The 25923-nt window shown below is 41.7% G+C and overlaps 1 protein-coding gene across 1 annotated transcript in view; it reads right to left on the bottom strand.

Annotated features, from left to right (window-relative positions):
* Nucleotides 1-11236: 11236 nt before the first annotated feature.
* Nucleotides 11237-25923, bottom strand: part of CUL3 (cullin 3) — a 115547-nt gene continuing 100860 nt past the window's right edge. Inside the window, exons 11-16 of the mRNA XM_038748868.1 lie at nucleotides 24811-24935; nucleotides 24276-24372; nucleotides 20790-20924; nucleotides 16989-17175; nucleotides 12485-12630; nucleotides 11237-11717 (exon numbers count right to left, since the gene is read on the bottom strand). Of these exons, the coding sequence (XP_038604796.1) occupies nucleotides 11586-11717; nucleotides 12485-12630; nucleotides 16989-17175; nucleotides 20790-20924; nucleotides 24276-24372; nucleotides 24811-24935 (822 nt within the window). The 3' untranslated portion in view covers nucleotides 11237-11585. The remainder of the gene's footprint in view (nucleotides 11718-12484; nucleotides 12631-16988; nucleotides 17176-20789; nucleotides 20925-24275; nucleotides 24373-24810; nucleotides 24936-25923) is intronic.

Genomic DNA, 25923 nt, shown 5'->3' with positions numbered 1-25923 from the left:
CGGGAGAGGAGCTGCTTTGGATTCGGAATCCTTTACTGCCGTCGATTCTCAGCAAGAAGTCTATTAACATGAGCTGCCTTATCGCTGAGGCTCCAGGGGCTGCATGGACTACATGATAGTCCATGTTAGATACGGGACTTTTAGACTGTGAGCCCACTGTTGGGTAGGGACTGTCTCTATATGTTGCCAATTTGTACTTCCCAAGCGCTTAGTACAGTGCTCTGCACATAGTAAGAGCTCAATAAATACGATTGATGATGATGATGATGATAATATTTTTTAAGCGCTTCTGTGCCAGGCATTGTACGAAGTGCTGCGGTAGATACAAGCAAATCAGGTTGGATACAGTCCCTGTCCCACATGGGGCTCACGGTCTTAGTCCCCAGATTATAGATAAGGCAACTGAGGCCCAGAGAAATTGTGACTTGCCCAAAGTCACACAGCAGACAAGCGGCAGAACCAGGATGACAACCCAAGTCCTTCCGACCCCCAGGCCCGTGCTCTATATTTGGGCAAGACCTCAACTCTCTTTCATTCCCCAACGTTTAGTGGGAAGTGTGTTAATACTGAAGCCTTTGAGGGGTGAAAACTCTTCAGGGAAGAGTTCTCCCTTCCAACTATCACCCCTCAAAAGGAGCAGCACAGTGGGCAGAATACCCTGTGCAACGTTTACAAATAGGATTGAGTTGTGATTTTTCCAACAGGGCTGTACAGTCTTGTGGCATTTTTCTATTAGAATCGTTCGGCTCTGCTATTTTTTGAATTTCCCCACTTTCACTTTGTTGAAGCTTCTCCGTGTCTGCAGCTTCCCTGTTGCTCTCTTTGGCATTTGAAACCTTGTGGGCCAGGATAATAATAGTAATAATAATGGTATACCTGTATATATGTATATATGTTTGTACATATTTATTACTCATTTATTTTACCTGTACATATCTATTCTATTTATTTTATTTTGTTAGTATGTTTGGTTTTGTTCTCTGTCTCCCCCTTTTAGACTGTGAGCCCACTGTTCGGTAGGGACCGTCTCTATATGTTGCCAACTTGTACTTCCCAAGCGCTTAGTACAGTGCTCTGCACACAGTAAGCGCTCAGTAAATACGATTGATTGATTGATTGGTATTTGTTAAGCGCTTACTATGTGCCAGGCACTGCACTAAGTGCCGGGGTGGGTACAAGCAAATCGGTTGGACACAGCCCCTGTCCCATGTGGGGCTCACAGTCTCAATCATCATTTTAGAGAGGAGGGAACTGAGGCCCAGAGAAGTGAAGTGACTCGCTCAAGGTCACACAGCAGACACGTGGTAGAGCCGGGATTAGAACTCATGACCTTCTGACTCCTAGGCCTGGGCTCTATTGATTCAAACGCAGGATTCACATTCTCGGCGTGGCTCTGCGGAAAGAGCCCGGGCTTTGGAGTCAGAGTTCATGGGTTCAAATCCTGGCTCCGCCAATTGTCAGCTGTGTGACTTTGGGCAAGTCACTTCACTTCTCTGGGCCTCAGTTCCCTCATCTGTAAAATGGGGATGAAGACTGTGAGCTCCCCGTGGGACAACCTGATCACCTTGTGACCTCCCCAGTGCTTAGAACAGTGCATTGCACATAGTAAGCGCTTAATAAATGCCATTATTATTATTATTCTCCCCAGTGGTTAGTTTGGTGCTCCGGTCTCTGTAAGCACTTACTAAATAGGATTCCCTCAAATTGGTCATTGTTACGCATCCATGGTGCAAGTGACTTCACTAGGTTTAGTTCTTTGCCTGGAGGTGGGTGAATAACAATAACGACAGTATCTGGTAAGTGCTTACTTTGCGCCAGACACTGTGCTAAGCGCTGGAGTGGAAACAAGCAGAGGTTGACTCACTATAAGCAAGAACGAATGGACCAAACATCAAAAAGGTCTACCCGAGAAAACAGCTGAGGGCAAGGAACGTCTCTACCAACTCTTTTTAAATGAACTCTTCCAAGCACTTAATACAGTGCTCTGGACATGGTAAGCGGTCAATAAATATAACTGATAGTCGCTATCATCATCATCATCAATCGTATTTATTGAGCGCTTACTATGTGCAGAGCACTGTACTAAGCGCTTGGGAAGTACAAATTGGCAACATATAGAGACAGTCCCTACCCAACAGTGGGCTCACAGTCTAAAAGGGGGAGACAGAGAACAAAACCAAACATACTAACAAAATAAAATAGATATGTACAAATAAATTAAATAAATAGAGTAAAAAAAATATGTACAAACATATATACATATATACAGGTGCTGTGGGGAAGGGAGGGAGGTAAGATGGGGGTATGGAGAGGAGGACGAGGGGGAGAGGAAGGAAGGGGCTCAGTCTGGGGGTTTAGAATAGAAGATATCTTTACAAGCTTTCCAGTTTCAGGAGATTGTGAAGCAAAGAGAACACAAAGTACTTAATAGAAATAAATCACTTGAATACCCTGAGATACTTAAGGGGTCTAAACAAAGAGTCTGAGCTTCAGGACCCTTATCTTGGTTTTGTCCCTAAGTTATTTTAACTGTGCAGATCTTTGAATCCCCCACCACCCCAGCTATCAGTAAGAATTATAATACTGACATTTAATGGGGACAGCTTGAAACATCTGTTTGCGATGTAAGAGCTAATTATCATTCACGGGGAAGTGAAAATGTGGCGCTAGCAGGTATAAAACAATCCGATTTTTATTGCAAAGGACAAATGAAGCAAGCGGCTATTTAAAGTGAAGCAACCTGTCTTAAATTAAGGTGACAACAGTAAACAGCGTTGACAGCCAAAGAGAGGTTTGGTTCAAAAACCAGCTTTGATGACAGCCTACAAATTGGATACGATTGCCTTGAAGACCACAGAATTTTCATATCTTAATTCCAAAAGATCCAAATTTGAGAACTGCTTCGTTAGGGAGCATCTCAAAGGATCCGGTTCTTCAGCAAATCTGCCTCCCCTGCCACCCACAAAAAAAAAGTGAAATAAAAATCAGATTTTCTAGGCTTGTGTAGCTTGGCATGAAGACATTTTCCATTTGCAATGCAGCACTCCCAAGAGATAATGCTGGTTGGAGGGGAAAATCTGGATCTTTTGATGTAGAGCTGAAAGCACAGCTGTACTTCAAGACAGGTTGGGAAATCAAATGCTACTGAACTAGGGCACAGCTAGTGTGGCAGGTGGTGTTCTGCTTTGGAAATGGAAGCAAACAGGACAATATGGACAAGACCTAGAGGAGGGGAGGGATGGGTAGGAATGGAAGACAGACCACAAAGAATGAAAATCTAAACAGGATAGTGAAATAATGAGAAATGAAGTAAAGGTGAAATTTAAACGGAAACATCTCAAAGGACAACAAGGAACGTTTTAAGTTGAAAATGTTTCAATTCACCCGATGCAAAAGGCCATCGAAAACGTCCAGTAAGCGGATCGTCAGTGTACAATGTTTTTAGCCATCATTTTTGAGACACTGTGCCTGGAGTTCTTACTGGTTTACCACGCAGCTACTATCCTGATTGCTCCCAGCCCAGATGTATCTTCCCGCCTCAGCCATCTCTCCTGACCACGACCAAAGCCGTCAGGGACCTTCTCACCTCATGGCTCCCCACCATGTTCACTTCTCCCTGCACTTAGAACAAAAAAAAAATACGGGTGACAATAGTGCAGTCCCTCCTACCCACCAAAACCCCCTGACAACACCCTGAAGATTAATTCCCTGACTTACCCTCAAAAGATTTTACGTATTTAAGTCCTTACTATGTGTCAGGCACTGTACTAAGTTGAATACAGCCCCTGGTCCACGCAGGACTCACAGTCTTAATCCCCATTTTACAGATGGGGTAACCGAGGGGCTGAGAAATTGACTTGGCCCCAAGGTCACACAGCAGTCAAGTGGAGCAGGCTGGATTAGAACCCAGATCCCCCGACTCCCACGCCTGAGCTCTTTCCCCCTTTCAGACTGTGAGCCCACTGTTGGGTAGGGACTGTCTCTGTATGTTGCCAACTTGTACTTCCCAAGCGCTTAGTACAGTGCTCTGCACACAGTAAGCGCTCAATAAATACGATTGATTGATTGATTGATTTCCACTAGGCCACGTTGCTTCTTGTGGCCTAGACTGGGAAGACTGCTTCTGATGTTAGTGATAAAATATTTATTTTTCCCCTGGCCATTCCCCAAAGCACGTGGAAAACAGATGCTTTGCTCCACCTGAGCAATTTAGGCCCTCTTGTAAAGAGCAAGACCATCCTTTCCCCCTTCTAGACTGTGAGCCCGTTGTTGGGTATGGACCATCTGTATATGTTGCCAACTTGTACTTCCCAAGCGCTTAGTACAGTGCTCTGCACACAGTAAGTGCTCAATAAATATGATTGAATGAATGAATGAATCCTGGTTGGGTCTGTTTCTTGATAATTCTTCAAGAATCAAGAAGGATCAGGACAGTCCAGTCAAAAGGGAAGGTACATATGAGATTTGTCTCCCCCTTTTAGACCGTGAGCCCACTGTTGGGTAGGGACTGTCCCTATATGTTGCCAATTTGTACTTCCCAAGCGCTTAGTACAGTGCTCTGCACAGAGTAAGCGCTCAATAAATACGATGATGATGATGATGAGATTCACTCTTCTGGTATTTATTTCTGCCGTACCAAACTTGTAAATCATCTGGCCAGGAGTAATCCTCCTGGGCCTTCTACTGCGGTATATATACTCTTCACTACAAATCGCCAAAGACATGACTTGCCCAGGCTTGATTCAAACCAGTTTCAGGTCCCTTTCTTCATTACTAATCTCATCATCAGGTTCTCTGTGCCACACTTCTTAATGGCAGAAAGTCAAATTATACTAGCTTGCAGAGAAAAACCAAGAAGCTTAAGCAGTATTTGCCATGGAGCTACTACAGTCCACAACACTGCGGTATATATACTCTTCACTACAAATCGCCGAAGAGATGACTTGCCCAGGCTTGATCCAAACCAGTTTCAGGTCCCTTTCTTCATTACTAATCCCATCATCAGGTTCTCCGTGCCACGCTTCTTAATGGCAGAAAGTCAAATTATACTAGCTTGCAGAGAAAAACCAAGAGGCTTAAGCAGTATTTGCCATGGAGCTACTACAGTCCACAACACTGCGGTATATATACTCTTCACTACAAATCGCCAAAGAGATGACTTGCCCAGGCTTCATTCAAACCAGTTTCAGGTCCCTTTCTTCATTACTAATCCCATCATCAGGTTCTCCGTGCCACACTTCTTAACGGCAGAAAGTCAAATTATACTAGCTTTCAGGGAAAAACCAAGAACTTAAGCAGTATTTGCCATGGAGCTACTACAGTCCACAACACTGCGGTATATATACTCTTCACTACAAATCGCCGAAGAGATGACTTGCCCAAGCTTCATTCAAACCAGTTTCAGGTCCCTTTCTTCATTACTAATCCCATCATCAGGTTCTCCGTGCCACACTTCTTAACGGCAGAAAGTCAAATTATACTAGCTTGCAGAGAAAAACCAAGAAGCTTAAGCAGTATTTGCCATGGAGCTACTACAGTCCACAACACTGCGGTATATATACTCTTCACTACAAATCTCCGAAGAGATGACTTGCCCAGGCTTCATTCAAACCAGTTTCAGGTCCCTTTCTTCATTACTAATCCCATCATCAGGTTCTCCGTGCCACACTTCTTAACGGCAAAAAGTCAAATTATACTAGCTTGCGGAGAAAAACCAAGAAGCTTAAGCAGTATTTGCCATGGAGCTACTACAGTCCACAACACTGCGGTATATATACTCTTCACTACAAATCGCCGAAGAGATGACTTGCCCAGGCTTCATTCAAACCAGTTTCAGGTCCCTTTCTTCATTACTAATCCCACCATCAAGTTCTCCGTGCCACACTTCTTAACGGCAGAAAGTCAAATTATACTAGCTTGCGGAGAAAAACCAAGAAGCTTAAGCAGTATTTGCCATGGAGCTACTACAGTCCACAACACTGCGGTATATATACTCTTCACTACAAATCGCCGAAGACATGACTTGCCCAGGCTTGATTCAAACCAGTTTCAGGTCCCTTTCTTCATTACTAATCCCATCATCAGGTTCTCCATGCCACACTTCTTAACGGCAGAAAGTCAAATTATACTAGCTTGCGGAGAAAAACCAAGAGGCTTAAGCAGTATTTGCCATGGAGCTACTACAGTCCACAACACTGCGTTATATATATACTCTTCACTACAAATCGCCGAAGAGATGACTTGCCCAAGCTTCATTCAAACCAGTTTCAGGTCCCTTTCTTCATTACTAATCCCATCATCAGGTTCTCTGTGCCACACTTCTTAACGGCAGAAAGTCAAATCATACTAGCTTTCAGAGAAAAACCAAGAAGACTAAGCAGTATTTGCTATGGAGCTACTATAGTCCACCACTCTAAAGTTCAAAATAAGTGTGTTATTTTGCATTACAGATGCCAAGGCACTTGGATCTTTGAAATTTGGGCTGTAAACGTTAAGATTTAACCATTAGTGCAGCAACAGATGTCTTGTTTAGCGAATACAGTATGACATTGAAAATCCCAACTATCAAAAATCCACCTGTCTATATGTTTTGTTTTGTTGTCTGTCTCCCCCTATTACTCTACTTATTTTACTTGTACATATCTATTCTATTTATTTTATTTTGTTAGTATGTTTGGTTTTGTTCTCTGTCTCCCCCTTTTAGACTGTGAGGCCACTGTTGGGTAGGGACTGACTCTATATGTTGCCGACTTGTACTTCCCAAGCGCTTAGTGCAGTGCCCTGCACACAGTAAGCGCTCAATAAATACGATTGAATGAACAAATGAATGCGGTCTTTCGCCCATCGAACACAAGATTGCACGGGTTGACTGGCATACTTCTTGCCTCAGTGCATCAGTTAGAGCAGGAGGAAGGGAAGCAGGAAGTAACTACACAGTAAGCGCTCAATAAATACGATTGAATGAATGAACTAGAGCACAGCGTAACTAACCTTTTCCTGACCACATTTTGGAGGGCTGAAGTAGCTAACTACATTAACATCAAGTCCTGCCACAACAGGCAGAGGCAGATATTAGAGAAGCAGCATGGCTCAGTGGAAAATCAATCAATCAATCGTATTTATTGAGCGCTTACTGCGTGCAGAGCACTGTACTAAGCGCTTGGGAAGTCCAAGTTGGCAACATATAGAGACAGTCCCTACCCAACAGTGGGCTCACAGTCTAAAAGGGGGAGACAGAGAATCAATCAATCGTATTTAATCAATCAATCAATCGTATTTATTGAGCGCTTACTATGTGCAGAGCACTGTACTAAGCACTTGGGAAGTACAAACTGGCAACACATAGAGACAGTCCCTACCCAACAGTGGGCTCACAGTCTAAGAGAACAAAACCAAACATACTAACAAAATAAATAGAATAGATATGTACAAGTAAAATAATAAATATGGAAAGGGCACGGGCTTCAGAGTCAGAGGTCACGGGTTCAAATCCCAGCTCCGCCAACTGTCAGCTGTGTGACTTTGGGCAAGTCACTTCTCTGTGCCTCAGTTACCTCATCTGTAAAATGGGGATTAAGACTGAGCGCCCCCTGTGGGACAACCTCATCACCTTGTAACCTCCCCAGTGCTTAGAACAGTGCTTTGCATGTAGTAAGCGCTTAATAAATGCCATTATTATTATTATTTTTATTATACCAGCTGCACTCAGTGGGTCTGGAGCCTTTTCCCCAGGCCTGTCAGAAACACAAGAGTTGAGAGTAAATAAGCAGCCTAGGCCTCAATGCATGCACGCAGTGCGTGTGTATTGTGTGCATGTGTGAACACATGTGTGAGTTGAGTTTGGAGATAACTACATACGTAGCCAAAACAATACTCAGAAATCTAGAAAGGGAGTCCTTCTAGAACGGGCCAGATCTCAAGCACTCTAGATTTTGAGAGAATATTGCCTCAGTAATTTAATTTTCCATTTTATAGACTCAAATAATTACCTCAGTTTTTAAAACACAAGCAGAACAGAAGTACTGTACATAACATTTTAATAAGAAGGGATCCAAATTTATTTGAAGTCATTGAGAATCTAAAACTAAAATAAGGCCTTAGGCTTCGTCGAGCCAGTAGAATTACGGACTTACAACTTGGAGACCACATTAAATGCGCATAACATAGGCTAGATCATTTAATGAGTCAGTCTTACTCAAATTCAAAACCGATATGTTCCCTGCAATCACTGAAGTCTCTATAATCTATTGCATATTCTGCATTTCACTATTGATATAATTAAGGAACTCAAAAGAGACAAATCCCACTAGATACAAATATACTGGAGTAGTAAAACACATTACAGAAACCAATTTCAAGAGCAGAAAGAAAAAAGAGTACAGTGTATCTACCTTTGGAAAACCCTTGATTCGGTTGGTAACTTCACGTAAAAACATTAAACCCTCAAATTATCAATAAACTAACTAGTCCAATGCCAGTCTAGCTATTTGGATATTCTGGATAACAGAGTTAGTTACATTTATCGTGTCACTTAAAAGTCGGGTGTCATACAAAATTGAGGATCTGGAAAATATTTTATAATATTTCATTAGACACTTTAGAGAAGAGCTGCGTATTTTCTAGGGTCCATTTTATGTCACTGAACTCCACTCTTCCTTATGGTATATTCATTTGCACCTGTCGCCTCTCAAAATAACCAATTTTTCAGGCCTCCTAAATAGATTTAAAATCTAGGTTCTGCTCTTGGAAAGGTCTGGGCAACTGAGTTTTCTGAGGTAATCCAAGCCCAAGGTTTAACTAGCAGTATTTACCCATGTAATTAGCTTTTGTTTCAATGGCGGGCAGCCTGCTTTCTTCATACTTATTGAAATCTATCGATGATTCCCTGTTGGAGGAAACAAATGTAGCTCTCGCATTCGGCTAGAAGGTGAAATTTGCTTTATAAATGTCTTCTGTCCTCCAGGGCCATTTGTCAGGCCACCTCTGGGTCCCCACCATCTTCCTAATTTGCCCCCTTTCTTCCTGAGTGGCACAAAGGGGTATTATGAGCATGGATGGAATACAGAATGGCAGGTTGGGAAATAAAGGAGCAGAAAAGACAATTGTAGGAACTGCGCAGAACCCTGGAATGGGGTTAAATAGGAAGCAGTAGCTGAACTGGCATGACAAAAACAAAAAAAAATTGTGATGCCTCTAAAATTTCTGGCCCAAATCCACGCAACTTGGAATTCTTTCTAAGATAACTTGCTTATTGTTACATGCCTCCAATGCAAGAACCTTGCACCCAAAGGATGCTCACAATGCCTCATTTTGATGCTATACAAACTTTAGAAAACCACCGGCAAACAGGATGGAAAAAAGGCACAACCATTTCTGATTTGCTTTTCCCCTGTGAACTCCAAGAAATGCAACGGTGGCTCGTTTTACTGCCATGGTAAAAGATAACTGACTCATAAAACCACCAGAAAGATAGTATTAAAATATTTCACAAGTAGACTGATCTTGGACATTTTCTTCTACAAATGAGTTTCCATCTCCATCTAATTATGGTTAGAGAACCTGACTCTGGTGAAGTAAAACTCAGTCGCCTTTATACACACTATATTTAACTGAGAGTGCTAAACTGTAAATGAAAAAAAAAAATACCCTGAAAAATTGAGGGAGGCTAAATGCGTAACTTCTTCCTGAAATTCAAATTACATAAAATGTCAACCTAAAAATTTTCAGCTCTCTCTAGAATACAAAAATTGACCCAAGAAAGGCATTTCAAATCTGGAGGTAGCTGGGGTAGAAATCTCCCCAAGCAGAGATGCACATGCTATTTTTGCCCTCTCGAGTTGTACTTCGGCATGAAAAGTGCAAAATGTTAAGTATACAATGGGACTCAACAAAATGGTTTTAAGTATGTACTGTGCGTGCAAACAAAAATACACCCAATAAGAGAAGGAAAATTATTAGCCAAGACGCATGGGAAAACTATTCGTGGAATTTTTAATCTCAATTAAAATTCAACCGCTAAACTTTACTATAAATAATATGAACAAAACTTATCTTCTGAGACATACATTCTAATAAATGTATCATCTGTACTTAATACTCAATGAAATGTCAGTTACTTGAACTTGTTAGTTACAATCGAGTCTTCCACCCAAACATGAATCGATAGTGGTTTGTACCTATTACGTGTTTGAAACATTGCCCGATGAAAGACAAAACAAAGACAAAAAACGAACGGAAAAATGCTTCAAAGATAAGGGAAAGGAAACCATTGTACTTAATAGGTAAGTTGGGAGAAAAAAAGAACATTTGTGACTATTCCAAGTAGGGGACATCTGAGGAAAACTTCAGCTTAAAGCACATCCTTGAAAAAAATGAAACTTTTCAAAGTATATATATAGGTGGTATATGTCCAGGAATCACTAATTCTGAAACATCATCACACTTATGTAAACAGATTGCTGGCTGTAAAAATGGAAGATTTCATTATAAAGATTAAAGTAATCTTATTTATTGCATTTTTAGACGGCATTGAAAAAGAGTAAATTAATAATGCGCAATGGCTTGCTTCACTTTGTGTCTCAAATGATGTATTTAAGGTGGAAAAATTCTATGGTTGCTAAAAAAAAAAAACAAACCCCAAAGACATTCATGAACTAATTATAGACTGGTGTGCTTTTTAAAGAGGCAGAATTAAGTATAGGGAACTGCCAATCTTGTGCTCTGACACACTTGAATTAGTGGGTATGTGTACACTAAATCCGTTTATTTTCAATTTGTCTACAATAAATGAAATAAAAACAATGCCCTGTACAATTCACTACCAGCAGTGAGTACAACAGCAAAATTATTATACAATTTATACACACTAAAATCTTTTTCTTTTTCTAGAAATAATCCAGAAGAAAGCTAATCAGTATCGCACTTAATTTGGAAGAACTCAAATTACATCAGGAAAGAAACCAAATTGCTGAATTATAATTGAGTTCCAAATCATATGCCTAGAATATCAGTGGCACCTGGAAGAGGGAAGCATGCGAAAATGGGAGTTCTGAAAGTTTGCACATTTATCTAATTGTAAAATTAAATATGACTAGGAAATTTCCCAAGCAGAGCAATATAACTGTGAATCCTGTCTTTTTAAACCTTTTTTTTTTTTAAAAAAAAACCAAGTTATACAATGCGCAAAGTGCTAAGCAACACTACAGAAACACATTTACATCAACACTGAAGACCTGGGGAAATGAAATTCCAACAATTTTTATTTTTTAATGAGCTGTATTTTCTAAATTGGTTTTATTTTTTTTTTTTCCCGTTTTCATACAGTATTGAAAACAAACGCGGCACATTCACATTTTCCCGAGGAGCTGTAAAGATGACCTTTACAGGAGCAATGTTGAAAAGCCTGAAGCTCAATCAAGTGATGTTGAAAACTCTCAAGGGAGTAAAAGGCTTGATCTGAATGGTCTAGAACACGTACTGTAATTTAACAGAAGAGATGGTCGTCTTAATATTTAATGATTTAAAAGAACTTCCCAGTTCATGCGAAGATTATAGTCCAAGAATAAATCAATTTGCCGAACGCATTTTTATGCTACGTAAGTGTACACTTTACGATCCTCAGGTGTTCGTGCCAAATATTCTCGCTCAATAAGTCCTTCAATACGTTTTTTAATAACAACGGGACTTGGTAGGAATCGGGCCTTCAGCTGTTGGGTTACCTAGAATGGTGGGAAAAGACATTTTAAATTACATTACGACGGAATAAAAGCTTACACCACCTCTCCTCCCCCCCAGCTCACAAAGTTAACAGTAACACCTTAGACCGCCTCTCATCCCAGGGCAGTTCCAAGGTAAGGAGGAGGGAATGCCCTTGCCAAAAACTTTCCCGATCACAATGCGGGAAAGTTCGCAGTAGAAAGTTGAGTTACAGGTTCCTTTCTTGGCAAGTCATCCCGTTGAAAAGTCTTCATTTGGTCACCTTCACGATCGGGGTGGAAGCCCTTCCTCTCGAAAGATGTTCTATTTTAGAGGAGACTGGGGTGTGCTACTCTTCGGATACGTGTTTACTCAAGTTAGAACCCCCTGCATTCAGGATCCAAATGCTTTAACTTTTAACTTTATTTTTTTTTTTTAATGGTATCTGTTAAGCGCTTACTGTGTGTCGAACACTGTCAAGCATTCAGGAACCAAATGCTTTAACTTTTAACTTTATTCTTTTTTTTATGGTACCTGTTTAGTGCTTACTGTGTGTCGAACACCGTCGTAAGCGTCGGGGTAGATACAAATTAATTCGGTTGGACACAGTCCCCATCCCACATGGGGCTCCCGATCGAAGCAGGAGGGAGGACAGGAAAACTGAGGCACAGAGCAGTTAACTGACTTGCCTAAGGTCACACAGCAAGCAAATAGCAGGGCCAGAATTAGAACCCAGGTTCTCTGATGCCCAACCCGCGCTCTTTCCGGAGGGCCATGGAATTTCTCTCACCTCTGCTACTAACACGTTGTGCTGCATCTTCTTTCTAGATTTCATTATCCTCACTATTGCGGCCTCAATCTCATGTTTTCTGTCATCATCTACTTTCTGCCTTGTTTCTTTTCTTTCTGGATCCGATTCCCCTTGTTTGGCCGCAACTAAAAAAAAAAATATTGTTCAACACACACAGTTGGATCAGAAAAGGATTTATACATTAAGCTTTAACCACAGAATGTCCATCTTCATTTGCCTTATTCTCGACAAATGGGAATTCAACTTTATAGGTGAACTGTTCACACTTAAGACAGTTGCCACATGTAGCTTAATACAACACAATTTTCATTTCCAGTGACACTGAGTTTTCTGGATAACTAAGGAAAATATCCTTAAATTAAATACTGGGTTCTCAAACAATCTAATTTTTCTTTGGCACTTAGTACAGTGTTCTGCACACAGTAAGTGTTCAATAAATACAAATGATTGATTGAGCTTTAACTGGAGCACCTACTGAATGTTCATTTATTCATTCATTCAATTGTACTTATTGAGAGATTACTGTGTGCAGAGCACTGTACTAAGCGCTTAGGAAGTACAAGTTGGCAACATATAGAGACGGTCCCTACCCAACAGCGGGCTCACAGTCTAGAAGGGGGAGACAGACAGCAAAACAAAACATATTAACAAAATAAAAAGAAGAGTAAATATGTACAAGTAAAATGAATCGAGTAATAAAGCTGTACAAACACATATACAGGTGCTGTGGGGAGGGGAAGGAGGTAGGGCAGGGGGATGGGGAGAGGGAGAGGAAGGAGGGGGCTCTGTGTGGGAAGGCCTCCTGGAGGAGGTGAGCTCTCAGTAGGGCTTTGAAGGGAGGAAGAGAGCTAGCTTGGCGGATGTGCGGAGGGAGGGCATTCCAGGCCCGGGGGAGGGTGTGGGCCGGGGGTCGACGGCGGGACAGGCGAGAGCGAGGTACAGTGCGGAGGTTAGCGGTGGCAGAGGAGCGGAGGGTGTGGGCTGGGCTGGAGAAGGAGAGAAGGGAGGTGGGGTAGCAGGGGGCGAGGTGATGGTGAGCCTTGAAGCCCAGGGTGAGGAGTTTCTGCCTGATGCGCAGACTGACTGGTAGCCTTTGGAGATTTTTGAGGAGGGGAGTAACATGCCCAGAGTGTTTCTGGACAAAGACAATCCGGGCAGCGGTGTGAAGTATGGATTGAAGTGGGGAGAGACATGAGGATGGGAGATCAGAGAGGAGGCTGATGCAGTAACCAGACGGGATAGGATGAGAGCTTGAATGAGCAGGGTAGCGGTTTGGATGGAGAGGAAAGGGCAGATCTTGGCAATGTTGCGGAGCTGAGACCGGCAGGTTTTGGTGACGGATTGGATGTGAGGGGTGAACGAGAGAGCGGAGTCAAGGATGACACCAAGGTTGTGGGCCTGTGAGACGGGAAGGATGGTAGTGCCGTCAACAGTGATGGGAAAGTCAGGAAGAGGGCAGGGTTTGGGAGGGAAGACAAGGAGTTCCGTCTTGGACATGTTGAGTTTTAGGTGGCGGGCAGACATCCAGATGGAGATGCCCTGAAGGCAGGAGAAGATACGAGTCTGGAGCGAGGGAGAGAGCAGGGGCAGAGATGTAGATTTCGGTGTCATCAGCGTAGAGATGATAGTTGAAGCCATGGGAGCGATTGAGTTCACCAAGGGAGTGAGTGTAGATGGAGAACAGAAGGGGACCAAGAACTGACCCTTGAGGAACCCCTACAGTAAGGGGATGGAAGGGGGAGGAGGAGCCCGCAAAAGAGACTGAGAATGAACGGCCGGAGAGATAAGAGGAGAACCAGGAGAGGACAGAGTCTGTGAAGCCAAGGTTGGATAGCATGTTGAGGAGAAGGGGATGGTCCACGGTGTCAAAGGCAGCTGAGAGGTCGAGGAGGATTAGGATAGAGTAGGAGTCGTTGGATTTGGCAAGCAGGAGGTCACTGGTGACCTTTGAGAGGGCAGTTTTGGAGGAATGTAGGGGACGGGACGGAAGCCAGATTGGAGGGGGTAGAGGAGAGAGTTGTTGTTGAGGAATTCGAGGCCGCAGGTGTACACGACTCGTTCGAGGAGTTTGGAAAGGAGTGGTAGGAGGGAGACAGAGCGATAACTAGAAGGTGAGGTGGGGTCAAAAGAGGGTTTTTTTAGGATGGGGGAGACGTGGGCACATTTGAAGGCAGAGGGGAAGGAACCAGTGGAGAGTGAGCGGTTGAAGATGGAAGTTAAGGAGGGGAGGAGGGACGGGGCGAGAGATTTCATAAGATGAAAGGGAATGGGGTCAGAAGCACAGGTGGCCGGAGTAGCACTTGAGAGGAGGGAGAAGAGCTCCTCTGAGGATACTGCTGGGAAGGATAGGAGAGTAGTGGAGAGGGTTGAGAGCAGGGGGGTTGGGGAGGGGGGAAGAGGGACTTTGGGGAGCACAGACCTGATGGAGTTAATTTTACTAATGAAATAGCAGGCCAGATCGTTGGGGGTGAGGGAAGGAGGAGGGGGAGGAATAGGGGGCCTGAGAAAGGAGTTAAATGTACAGAGGAGCTGCCGGGGATGATGGGCATGGGTGTCAATAAGGGAGGAGAAATGGTTTTGTCTGGCAGAGGAGAGGGCAGAGTTAAGGCAGGAAAGGATAAACTTGAAGTGAACGAGGTTGGCCTGGTGTTTAGACTTTCACCAGCAGCGTTCAGCAGCTCGAGCATAAGAGCGAAGGAGGTGGACAGTGGCAGTGATCCAGGGCTGTGGGTTAGTGGTGCGAGAGTGGCGAAGGGAGAGGGGAGCGAGCGAGTCGAGCTGAGTAGAGAGGGTAGAGTTGGGAGCAGTAATCTGATCATCAAGATTGGGCAGAGAGGAAAGGGGGGCGAGGTGGGGTGTGAGGGGCTCAGAAAGATGGATGGGGTCGAGAGAGCGGAGGTCTCTGTGAGGTAGTAATACAGATTTATAGGGGAGAGGAGTGTGAGTGAGGATGCAGGTGAGAAGGTTATGATCAGAGAGAGGGACTTCAGAGTTGGTGAGGGTGGAGATAGTGCAGCGGTAGGAGATGATGAGGTCAAGGGTGTGACCAACATCATGTTACTGAGAAACAAGACTTAGGTGCTTTGCCTTCAAGCCTACAATCTAATGGCGGACAACGAGGGGGAAACAGACGCAAAATTACTTATAGACAGTGAAAGGCTGAGGAAGAACAAGAGCAAGCAGGAAGCACTACAAACACATCAAGTCAAAGCAGCTGAAAAAAGGTCACTGCAAAAAATAAATACAAATAAAAACATACACACGTATCGAAGTGCTGAGGATATGATTAAAGTACAGAAATGTCAATAGTGGGCATCGATCTGATGCAACTGGGACATTATCAATTAAAACCAGGGCAGCCTTCCTAAAGTGGGATTTTCTGACCCCAATATTTACTCGTTCAAATTCACTTTCTCTAAAAGAGGAATAATCCTCACCTCTCCAATCCTCTTTCTTTGTTTAGAAGCATCTCCTCTTCCCTATATTTTAAATTCTATAATTCAAAAATTATGAAAAATTAAGAAACATTTCCTACTGATTCCAATCAAGAGGGAGTAATTTCATAGGATAAGGATGTCACTGTACTGCTACATGGGATTTGTGGTAAACCTTTAATCCAACAATAACACACCAAATGCTCATGGACACAAAATTATGGTTTAATTTATACTACTCCTCAAACTGAGTTAGCATCAGCATGAACAAGGACCCATTTGTGCTTAAGAAATATGCTAGCCAAAATACATAAGCCCCACCATAATTATCTCAATAATTTTAAATATGCTTTATGGGAAGGAGTGAAAATCAACTATTTGCACCCACTGAAATAGAGATTAAAACTTGCTCCAACAATTTTGTCATTGAATTTAAATGTGATGATGGCATCAAAGAAAAAATAATTTTATGAATAGAGAAAATGTAAAATAGTCATGTCAGAGTATATTGCCTAATTCTGAGGACCTGGTAGTTCAGATTATATCACGCAGGCCATAGTAAATGCTGGCTTAGTTTTTCAGTCAAAACTACTTTCTTGGACATGTCAGTTTACTTAATGTCTTCGCTCAATATTTTTCTGCCTCCCATTGCTTTATTTCCTAATTATATGTTAGATTAATAGGACAGTTCCTTTCACCACCCTATTCCTTCACTCATCAGAAGTACATTTGTTGAGTTCTGGTGATAGCTACTGTTAACAAAGGAGTTTTCCCCAATATGCCTAATGGAGTCATTTAAAAACAAAAGTGACACTAAAATTGCATTTGAAAAGAAACGAAAGAAATAAACTAAGGGAACAAGGGAAGTGTTTAGCTTTGCTTCAGGATTTAAGATGGTACCTTAACTATAATTTCTATCATTGATTACTTTGCATCTATTTGCCCTTAAGCCTGATGTATATATACAGCATTAGATCATTGATTTTTACGAAAAATGCAACAGATGAGAAATTTTAAGAAAAAAAAGGGGTAAATATAATTCCAGTTACCTGTTTGAATCTTGACTCTGTGCAGTTTGGATGTGAACTGATCATTAACCGTAAATATATGACCATTTTCTATTTCCTTGGACTTAGGCTCTTTAGTGAGAACCCGCTGTGTTGGTTTACCACACGCGAGGGACTGTAAGGCTCTAACAAGCTCTCTTTCAGGAATATCGGTCTCTTGTTGAATTTCCTGAAAAATCCATCATATTAATATTACATGTTTTGGAAAAGTTTAAGTTAGAGGTCATAGGTGTAGAGAAAGAAAGAATTCTCACTTTCTCAATTTATTACGGAGGACCAGGTGGAAAAGCTTGAATCTAACATTAAAGAAGATTAAAAAAACAAAAAAAACAACACACAGACTATGGAGTGGAATACAAATACCTACTAATTGGATAATTATGAAATGCAGAACAGAAATGCTTGAATGAATTAGTGGGTCCATCAACAGGGAAAAACGAAGAGAGGCATCTTTAAAACCATTCCCATTCCTCAACTTTCTGCACTTTCACCTGAATTCACTTGAAGCAATAAGAAAAGATTTCTTTCTTCCACCTAGTTTTCCAGCTCCTATGTGCTGCTGTACTTTGTCACTGATGTCCATTACAAAACCAGGCACATGTTAAGGAGTTCAGCTTCTTTCTACTCTACACAAATCCTAAAAACTTACACCAAAAGTCTGGTTTATACAATTGACCAGCCCTAACTGTATCACTTTCTAAAAAGCTGAGAATTTGTTGCTAAAACTTAGTTTGTCTTGGATTTGCCTGGTACTTATTAGGAAAGTATTATTCTGGGCAGAAGACCAGCTCTCCAGTGAACTGGGCATTTCTTTTTAATCACTTCAAAACTTCTTCCTCTGGATAGTTAAAATTGCTGGGAAGTCAACCCAGCTAAAGATTAGGCAGTTTTGACAAATGGAATATTTTGAGCCATAGCAAAAACAGGGGCATGAGTTTGTTACTATTTTTCTCTGTGATTTTCTAGGAGCGTTGAGGAAGCAGCATAGCCTAATGGATACAGCATATAGCTGGGGAGTTGGCAGGACCTGGGTTCTAAACCTGGTTCTGCCACTTGCCTGCTGTGTGAGCTTCGGAAAGTCACTTAACTTATCTTTGCTTCAGTTACCTTACTTATAAACCGGGGATTAAGACCGTGAGCCCCTCATTAGCTCTATCTGCCCCAGCACTTAGTTCAGTTTCTGGCACAAAGAAAGCGCTTAAATACGAAAAACAGCAAAAAAAAAAAAAAGAAAAAAAAGAAAGGCATTTTGTTTGGTTGCAACTTTTCTTAAGAATAATAATGGTTTTTGCTAAGGCACCTAAGCAAATAAGATCTTTAGAGAACTGAAAAATATAATTATCAATGAGATCACTTTGATATTATTTATTTCGTTCACAGCCTATGAGACCATGGTGGCTAAAGCTGCAACCAGCCCTAATGAATCCATATGGAAGTGGTGGGATTTCTCCACCAAAAACTATTTTTAAAAAGTTTAATTCTACTCCAACCCCATTTAAATTTTAAAATTCATTTCATTTTGTGACCATTCTCTGTTGACCATACTATATTACAAAGAATTTGTCAGAATGAATACCGAGCAGGTCTCACACCCTTTTCTAAAGCAGAGATGTGAACTCACACTATATAATATATAGGCATAATCGATAATGTACCCGGAATCATTTTATGACTGCTCACCAGATCATCAATACTTTCATGTTTATTACTTATTCATTATTATTAATGATGATAATAATAATAATAATAATGATGGTATTTGTTAAGCACTTACTATGTGTCAGGTACAAGCTAGTCGGGTTGGACACAGTCCCTGTCCCGCACAGAGCTCACAGTTTTAATCACCATTTTACAGATGAGGTAATGGGCACAGAGAAGTGAAGTGACCTGCCCAAGGCCACACAGCAGACAAGTGAAGGAGCTGGGATTAGAACCCATGACTTTCTGGTTCCCAGGCCCATGCTCTAGCCACTACACCATGCTGCTTCTCTATTCATTTCAGACATTAACAAATGAAGGAAAAACACTGTTAAGGAAATAGGCAGCAACAAGTGATTGAAGTTAAAACCTGGGTATTTCAAATCACTAGTAAGGGATAAGCAATTAATCATATGTCTTCTTTCTGTCAAAACACAGAATTAAGAACATACAACCAGCTGGAACTGAAGCATGAATTCTAATTTGAACAAAATTACAACTGTGAGTCTTAGACAATGAGCCCCATTTGAGATAGCGACTGTGTTCAGACCTGAGTATCTTGTATCTAACCCAGAGCTTAGAAGGGTGCCCTGGCACACTGTAAACACTTAAATGCCATTAAAAAAAAAAAAAAAAATCACAATTATTAACAAGGAGGTGTAACATACCTCAAATAACGAAAGGGACATTTTCTCAGGTTTAGGACAAGTATGTACGGAAATACATATACACACACTAAACCCCTTTCAGAAGCATATGGAAATACAACCGCATGTAACATCCAGCTTTTCTTAAAATAAACCCTCATTTGTAACGTTTATGTAAAAGTAATTTCTACGTAGACTGGAAGATATTGAACATAAACTGCCAGCAGTCCCTTCATTAATCATGTAAGTGGTGGTGGTAACAGTCCTGCTATACAGTGAACTAAAATTTTCCTATAATTTACCAAACCTAGCAATTAGAAGCTTGCACCATACAAACAAGACCAAGGCCTTCTGTTTTGACATTTCACCAACCAATCTGGAATAAGACTATAAAAGACTATTTACAGTAGACACAGAGATTAGGTAGCTTGAACTGCAACAAGATGACTCTATCCCTGAATTTTCTGCATAAAATCGGCACGGCATTCTTAATGCATTTTACGGCTGGTACATTTTCATGTGCTCCAGACCCAATTTTGCCCAGGATTTTTAGGTTCAAGAGTTTTTAGACTGGAAAGAAGAATTAAATCCTTGTAAGAACGAGTCAAATGTAAACCAGAGTGAAAAGTTGCAGTCAGCTGCTCGTTATTTCGAGGTAACTAACTTGTGAACTGGAGCCAATAAACTGACCACCAGCACAGCTTTGTGAAGTAAAACTGAGTCAGTTCAAGCATTACTACCGCTTCTAAAAGCTGTAGAAATCAGAGGAAAAATCAGTATCTAGACTGTAAGCTCGTGGTGGCCAGGGAACGTGTCTACCAACTCTTTATGTTGTTCTTTGTACAGCGCTCTGCCCACAGTAAGCACTCCATAAAACGACTGATTGATTCATCCATTGATGTCTAAGGAAAGACTTAGCATGAGACTTTGGGTGATTTTTCAGATGTGACTGGCCTTATAGAATTAAACCACACTCCTTTGGGGGTAAGGACTGCTATGATAAACTCGTTCTATTTTTCAGAATTTTTAGATACAAGAAATTCTCAATTTTCGGGGTCTAGCGGGCTCCTGAGAACCAGATGATGATTCTCACCATGAAGGTTTGAGGGTTTTCGACTCTGGAAGACCCCTGGTTCTGTTTGTTTGGCCCACCCGAGCCAAGAGATATTCAAGGCTCTGAGGCGTGGTTTTTGCACTGGAGTCTGGAGGTGTATTGCCTTCAGCATATCACGTCTTTTGAGAAGGTGCACCAGAGTTGAGGGGTTTGCCTTCAGCCCTTGCATTTAATAAAGGAGTTTTGATATCAGCCTAACGCATACATAAATCGGTGGCTTTAAGTATTTTGGGTTGGGTGTAAAGAGAAAAACCTATCAATTCTATAACATCGGACAAAACACGGCACGCTATTCATTTAAACATGAATAATTGAAATCCATACCTCAAACGTGTATTTTTCTCTGTTATTAAAGAGCATTAGTATAGTCATCTGAAAAGTGGAGACCTGTAGGATGTGTTTCCTTGTATTAGAACCGGTAACTTGGGCTCCTCCAACACCAACTTCTGATCCATCTTCCTGTTAAAATAAAAATGTAACATTTATACCCTACTGCATTTTTGAACATCTGCAATTTTTACTTTCAAACTTTCAAGATTCACAAAACTACAGTACTGTCTACATTAGTTTAGGTGTGTTTTTTAGTTTATTCTTCATTTTAAGACTGAGTCTGATCTTTAGTTTATCTTTTCAAGTCCTCTCAACTATTGGGACAATATTATTTTGCCCTCAACTGCTGAACAGGTGCGAAAATGCTTTATCAGCAGGATGAACCCTGAACCCAAGCTTCTGGGTGTCCAGGACTTGGCTAGTATAGCCAGTCGGCTAGACTCCGAAGACATATTAAACTTAGATTTTCTTCCATACGACCCTTACCGGCATGTGGAAGAAAAGCTCCCACTTGTCTTTTGATGTTCAGTGACAGAAGTTTTTGGTGCATTTATACCTCAAGGTCAACCCACACAATGGACAGGATGGTTGGAAGCAACATGCTGAGTAGAAGCCTTAGATGTTCTAAAGTTTCCTCTTGCGATACTAAAGATGCTTTGATTACAGCTAAAGCGACCAGTTGACTGAGAAGCACTGCCTCTCCATATTCGTAAGCCTCTCTCGTCTGAGGTGCCGCCAGGAGCTTTAGCTGAAGTACTCTTTTTGCTAAAAGTAGACTTTAAATCTCAAACTTCTGCATCGAACCCGCCGCAAACATCACTTAGTTGTGCCCAATGTCGGTTGATGGCTGCCTACTAATAATAATTGCGGTATTTGTTAAGCGCTTACTATGTGCCAGGCACTGTACTACGCGCTGGGGTGGATACATGCAACTGAGTAATGCCCATTTGCTGTTTAAGTTGGAGATTGTGAATGGAGTTCCTTCTTTCAACAGGGAGGCCGGAATGTTACTGCAAAGCTCTTTACGGGTGGCTTTGTCCTCCGGGAGCCTATCATTTAGGCTCCTGATCCTCCTCGACTTCTCAGCTGCATTTGGCACTGTGGACCACCCCCTTTTCCTCAACACACTATCCAACCGTGGATTCACAGACTGTCCTCTCCTGGTTCTCCTCTTATCTCTCCGGCAATTCATTCTCAGTTTCTTTTGCGGGCTCCTCCTCCCCCTCCCATCCCCTTACTGTAGGAGTTCCTCAAGGGTCAGTTCTCGGTCCCCTTCTGTTCTCTATCTACACTCACTCCCTTGGTGACCTCATTCGCTCCCACGGCTTCATCTATCATCTCTAAGCCGATGACACCCAAATCTACATCTCCGCCCCTGCTCTCTCTCCCTCCCGCCAGGCTCGTATCTCCTCCTGCCTTCAGGACATCTCCACCTGGATGTCTGCCCGACCTCTAAAACTCAGCATGTCCAAGACTGAACTCCTTGTCTTCCCTCCCAAACCCTGCCCTCTCCCTGACTTTCCCATCACTGTTGACGGCACTACCACCCTTCCCGTCTCACAGGCCCGCAACCTTGGTGTCATCCTCGACTCCGCTCTCTCGTTCACCCCTCACATCCACTCCGTCACCAAATCCTGCCGGTCTCACCTCCACAGCATCGCCAAGATCCACCCTTTCCTCTCCATCCAAACCGCTAACCCTACTCATTCAATCTATCATCCTATCCCGACTGGATTACTGCATCAGGCTCCTCTCCGATCTCCCATCCTCCTGTCTCTCCCCACTTCAATCCATACTTCACGCTGCTGCCCGGATCGTCTGTGCAGAAACGCTCTGGGCATGTTACTCCCCTCCTCAAAAATCTCCAGTGGCTACCAATCAACCTACGCATCAGGCAGAAACTCCTCACCCTCAGCTTCAAGGCTGTCCATCCATCTCCTCGCCCCCTCCTACGTCTCACCTCCCTTCTCTCCTTCTCCAGCCCAGCCCGCACCCTCCGCTCCTCTGCCACTAATCTCCTCACCGGGCCTCATTCTCGCCTGTCCCGCTGTCGACCCCTGGCCCACGTCCTCCCCCTGGCCTGGAATGCCCTCCCTCTGCCCTTCCGCCAAGCTAGCTCTCTTCCTCCCTTCAAAGCCCTACTGAGAGCTCACCTCCTCCAGGAGGCCTTCCCAGACTGAGCCCCCTCCTTCCTCTCCCCCTACTCTCCCTCCCCATCCCCCGCCTTACCTCCTTCCCCTCCCCACAGCACCTGTATATATGTATATACGTTTGTCCATACTTATTACTCCATTTTACTTGTACATATTTATTCTATTTATTTTATTTGGTTTATATGTTTTGTTTTGTTGTCTGTCTCCCCCTTCTAGGCTCTGAGTCCGCTGTTGGGTAGGGACCGTCTCTATATGTTGCCAACTTGTACTTCCCAAGTGTTTAGTACACTGCTCTGCACACAGTAAGCGCTCAATAAATACGATTGAATGAATGAATTTAATTGTCTTGATGGCTTAGCAGTCATTTTGCGATTAGAGTCAGTCAGTACAAGCTTGGAGCCTATCTGATGATGGTGATCCACCCACACATATGCGCTAACATTTGCCTGACCTGCATATCTTCGAGGTCCTTTGGCAATACTGTGCTAGTTTACATCAGATGCCACTCTTTTTAGATCGTGGGTGGATGTTTTCCTTCTGTCTGTATGTCAGAAATTGGCGTGGTCAATCACAAGGTAGTGCTTGGCACAGTCACTGAGTAAAATTACCACTGTTCTAATTTGCCAATCCTGTGCAGTCCAACAACTTACTTTCCAATTTAAATAATAGAATGCAACCATTAAACAACAATTCAACCAAAATGTTGGCAACCAGGAAAATGAAATGGAAACATATTGCCTTAAGATAATTCACTAATATTTCTCTCCCTGCTCAAAATACACTCGGTTTTTGGCAACCTTTCTTAACGTTCTTTTTCTTAATTTTTTGTTAAGATTTTTATACTGCTCTCAGTTCAAGATAAAGAACAATCCTGTTTTGAGCTCTGCAACCACAAAATAACTAAAACAAATTAATTTTAGCCTTACAATCTAGGATATAAACTAATTACTTTGATAATGAAGATATCATATTCAAGTACTTCCAATTTTTCTACATATTGCAATTTTAATTAATTACATTATTCTGGACATGCCTAAAAAATCCCAGGGAGGATCACTGGCAAAGAATGTGAGATTTTAAAGAAGATGTTGGATAAGGGAATGGGAAGAGAGCCAAATAGTTTATCCCTTTGTTAGCATAATATCTGTCAGGGAAATATTTAAAAAATGGAAATAATCTGCAAATTTTAAGCATCATGTCTACAAGCATTAGCCTTAAAACTTCAGCGTCACAAATTTAACATAAAACACCTTCTAGGTATACTACAATTTTAAGTTATCCATGACAGTATTTAATATGAACAACTGCTTAACTTCTTCACATTTACCTTTTTCACTGGTCCATAAAAAGTGGCATTGAGATCTGCAGAACCCATGTGATGTTGGAGTGTCAGCTGTCGCCCACTGTGTTTGGCTAAATAAAATCTAGAAAATGATAAAAGTTGCTTTTATGTATATAGGTATGCATATTTATCCAGTATTCATGTTTTAAAATTAAATCTACCTTTCTAGTAAATCTCAAAAGGTGGATTTGGCTGTAATTTGACAGTGGGTAACAAACTATAGACTGTCTCACCAAAATACTGTAGATTTTCTCACCTTCCCCTGCTCAAATATCCTTAGAGCACTATAGAATCTTTATTAAAAGGTACTGTATCAAATGTATCCAACAGATATTGCTCAGAGCTGACTGTCACAGCTGTGAGTTACATTTGGGGAAAAAAAGTAGAAAGAGATACGGCTTCAATTGGATAATGTAAACAAAAGAGTAAAAACAGTGAAATCTTGGTAAACTTGTTTCAAGTAAAATCCGAATTTTTTTTTTTTTTTGAATAATGTTCCTGAACTTGGTTCATTATTTACCTCCTAAATATCTCAAAAGCGTGTCTCGGTGCTGGTGGGATGTTGCACTTTGGTGTAGCTGACTGTGTGGGCCAGTATCCTGTTGTGAGGACTCGCACGGTAAGATCTACACCACCTAATGACACCTGCAAAATGAAATCAGGAAGAGAAAGCCCAAAATTTTACACAGGATGTAGTCTATGTTCTACGGAGTGTACTTTTATTATATTTTCAAATGAGCATTAACCTAATCTTTAATACAATCCCCAGCTGTGTCCCCACTTTTGATGGGAAAAGTGACTTTCTTTGAATAATTGCAACAGGAAGCATATGAGGTACATGAAATAATCACAACAAAGCAAACGAAACATTCCTGCTGGGGTGAGAAGGCCAAAACGTACCACCACAGGGATACTTCATTTTAGAAAAGGAATTATGATAGAGTGAAAATGACAATTAAGAAAAAGTCAAAAGACAAGCCCAAAAAAACCCAAACTACTAACACAAAATCTGGAGGCATATCCAATATTAATCAATCATAAAAAATATATTCTACAGAGTAAAGAGACTGACATTGACTAATGGCCAATCGGCAAAGTAAAAGAGGCCAACAAAGGAAAAAATTGTCTTAAAAATGAACAAACAACAATAAACTTGCCTAAATAGCAAAGCCTAAATAAGGACAGGCAACTTCCTTGCCACCCCAAAAGTAGCTGGGTCACAAAAGACTCCAGGTGCAAAAAGATGTAAATTAAAGCCATTATAAGAGAGGGTTGGTTGGTCACTAATCAAACACCCGTATATAGTAGTAATTGTATTTATTAAGAGCTTACTGTGTGCAGAGCACTGTACTAAGCGCTGGGAAAGAAAACACAAGTATGAATTAGACATGGTCCCTATTCTTTGGGGGGGCTCACAATCTGAGCAAAAAGAATCAACGGATTTAACACGTAGATTTTTCAGAGGACACAGTAACATTTTAACCGAGGGTCTTTTTTAAAAACATAGATAAGAATTACCGAAGGCGTCAATGTTCTGTTGGGGTTATAATGGACACAAATCAGGAATCAAGGATTAGGAATAATTGTTCACTTTTCTGAATGAGTCCTCCTCTAGGGATCAGTTCTAGAATTT

This window comes from Tachyglossus aculeatus, chromosome 7 (assembly GCF_015852505.1).
Source record: "Tachyglossus aculeatus isolate mTacAcu1 chromosome 7, mTacAcu1.pri, whole genome shotgun sequence".
Classification (NCBI taxonomy): domain Eukaryota; kingdom Metazoa; phylum Chordata; class Mammalia; order Monotremata; family Tachyglossidae; genus Tachyglossus; species Tachyglossus aculeatus.
Note: the sequence above shows the minus strand (reverse complement) of the source record. Positions and strands in the feature narration are given on the sequence as shown.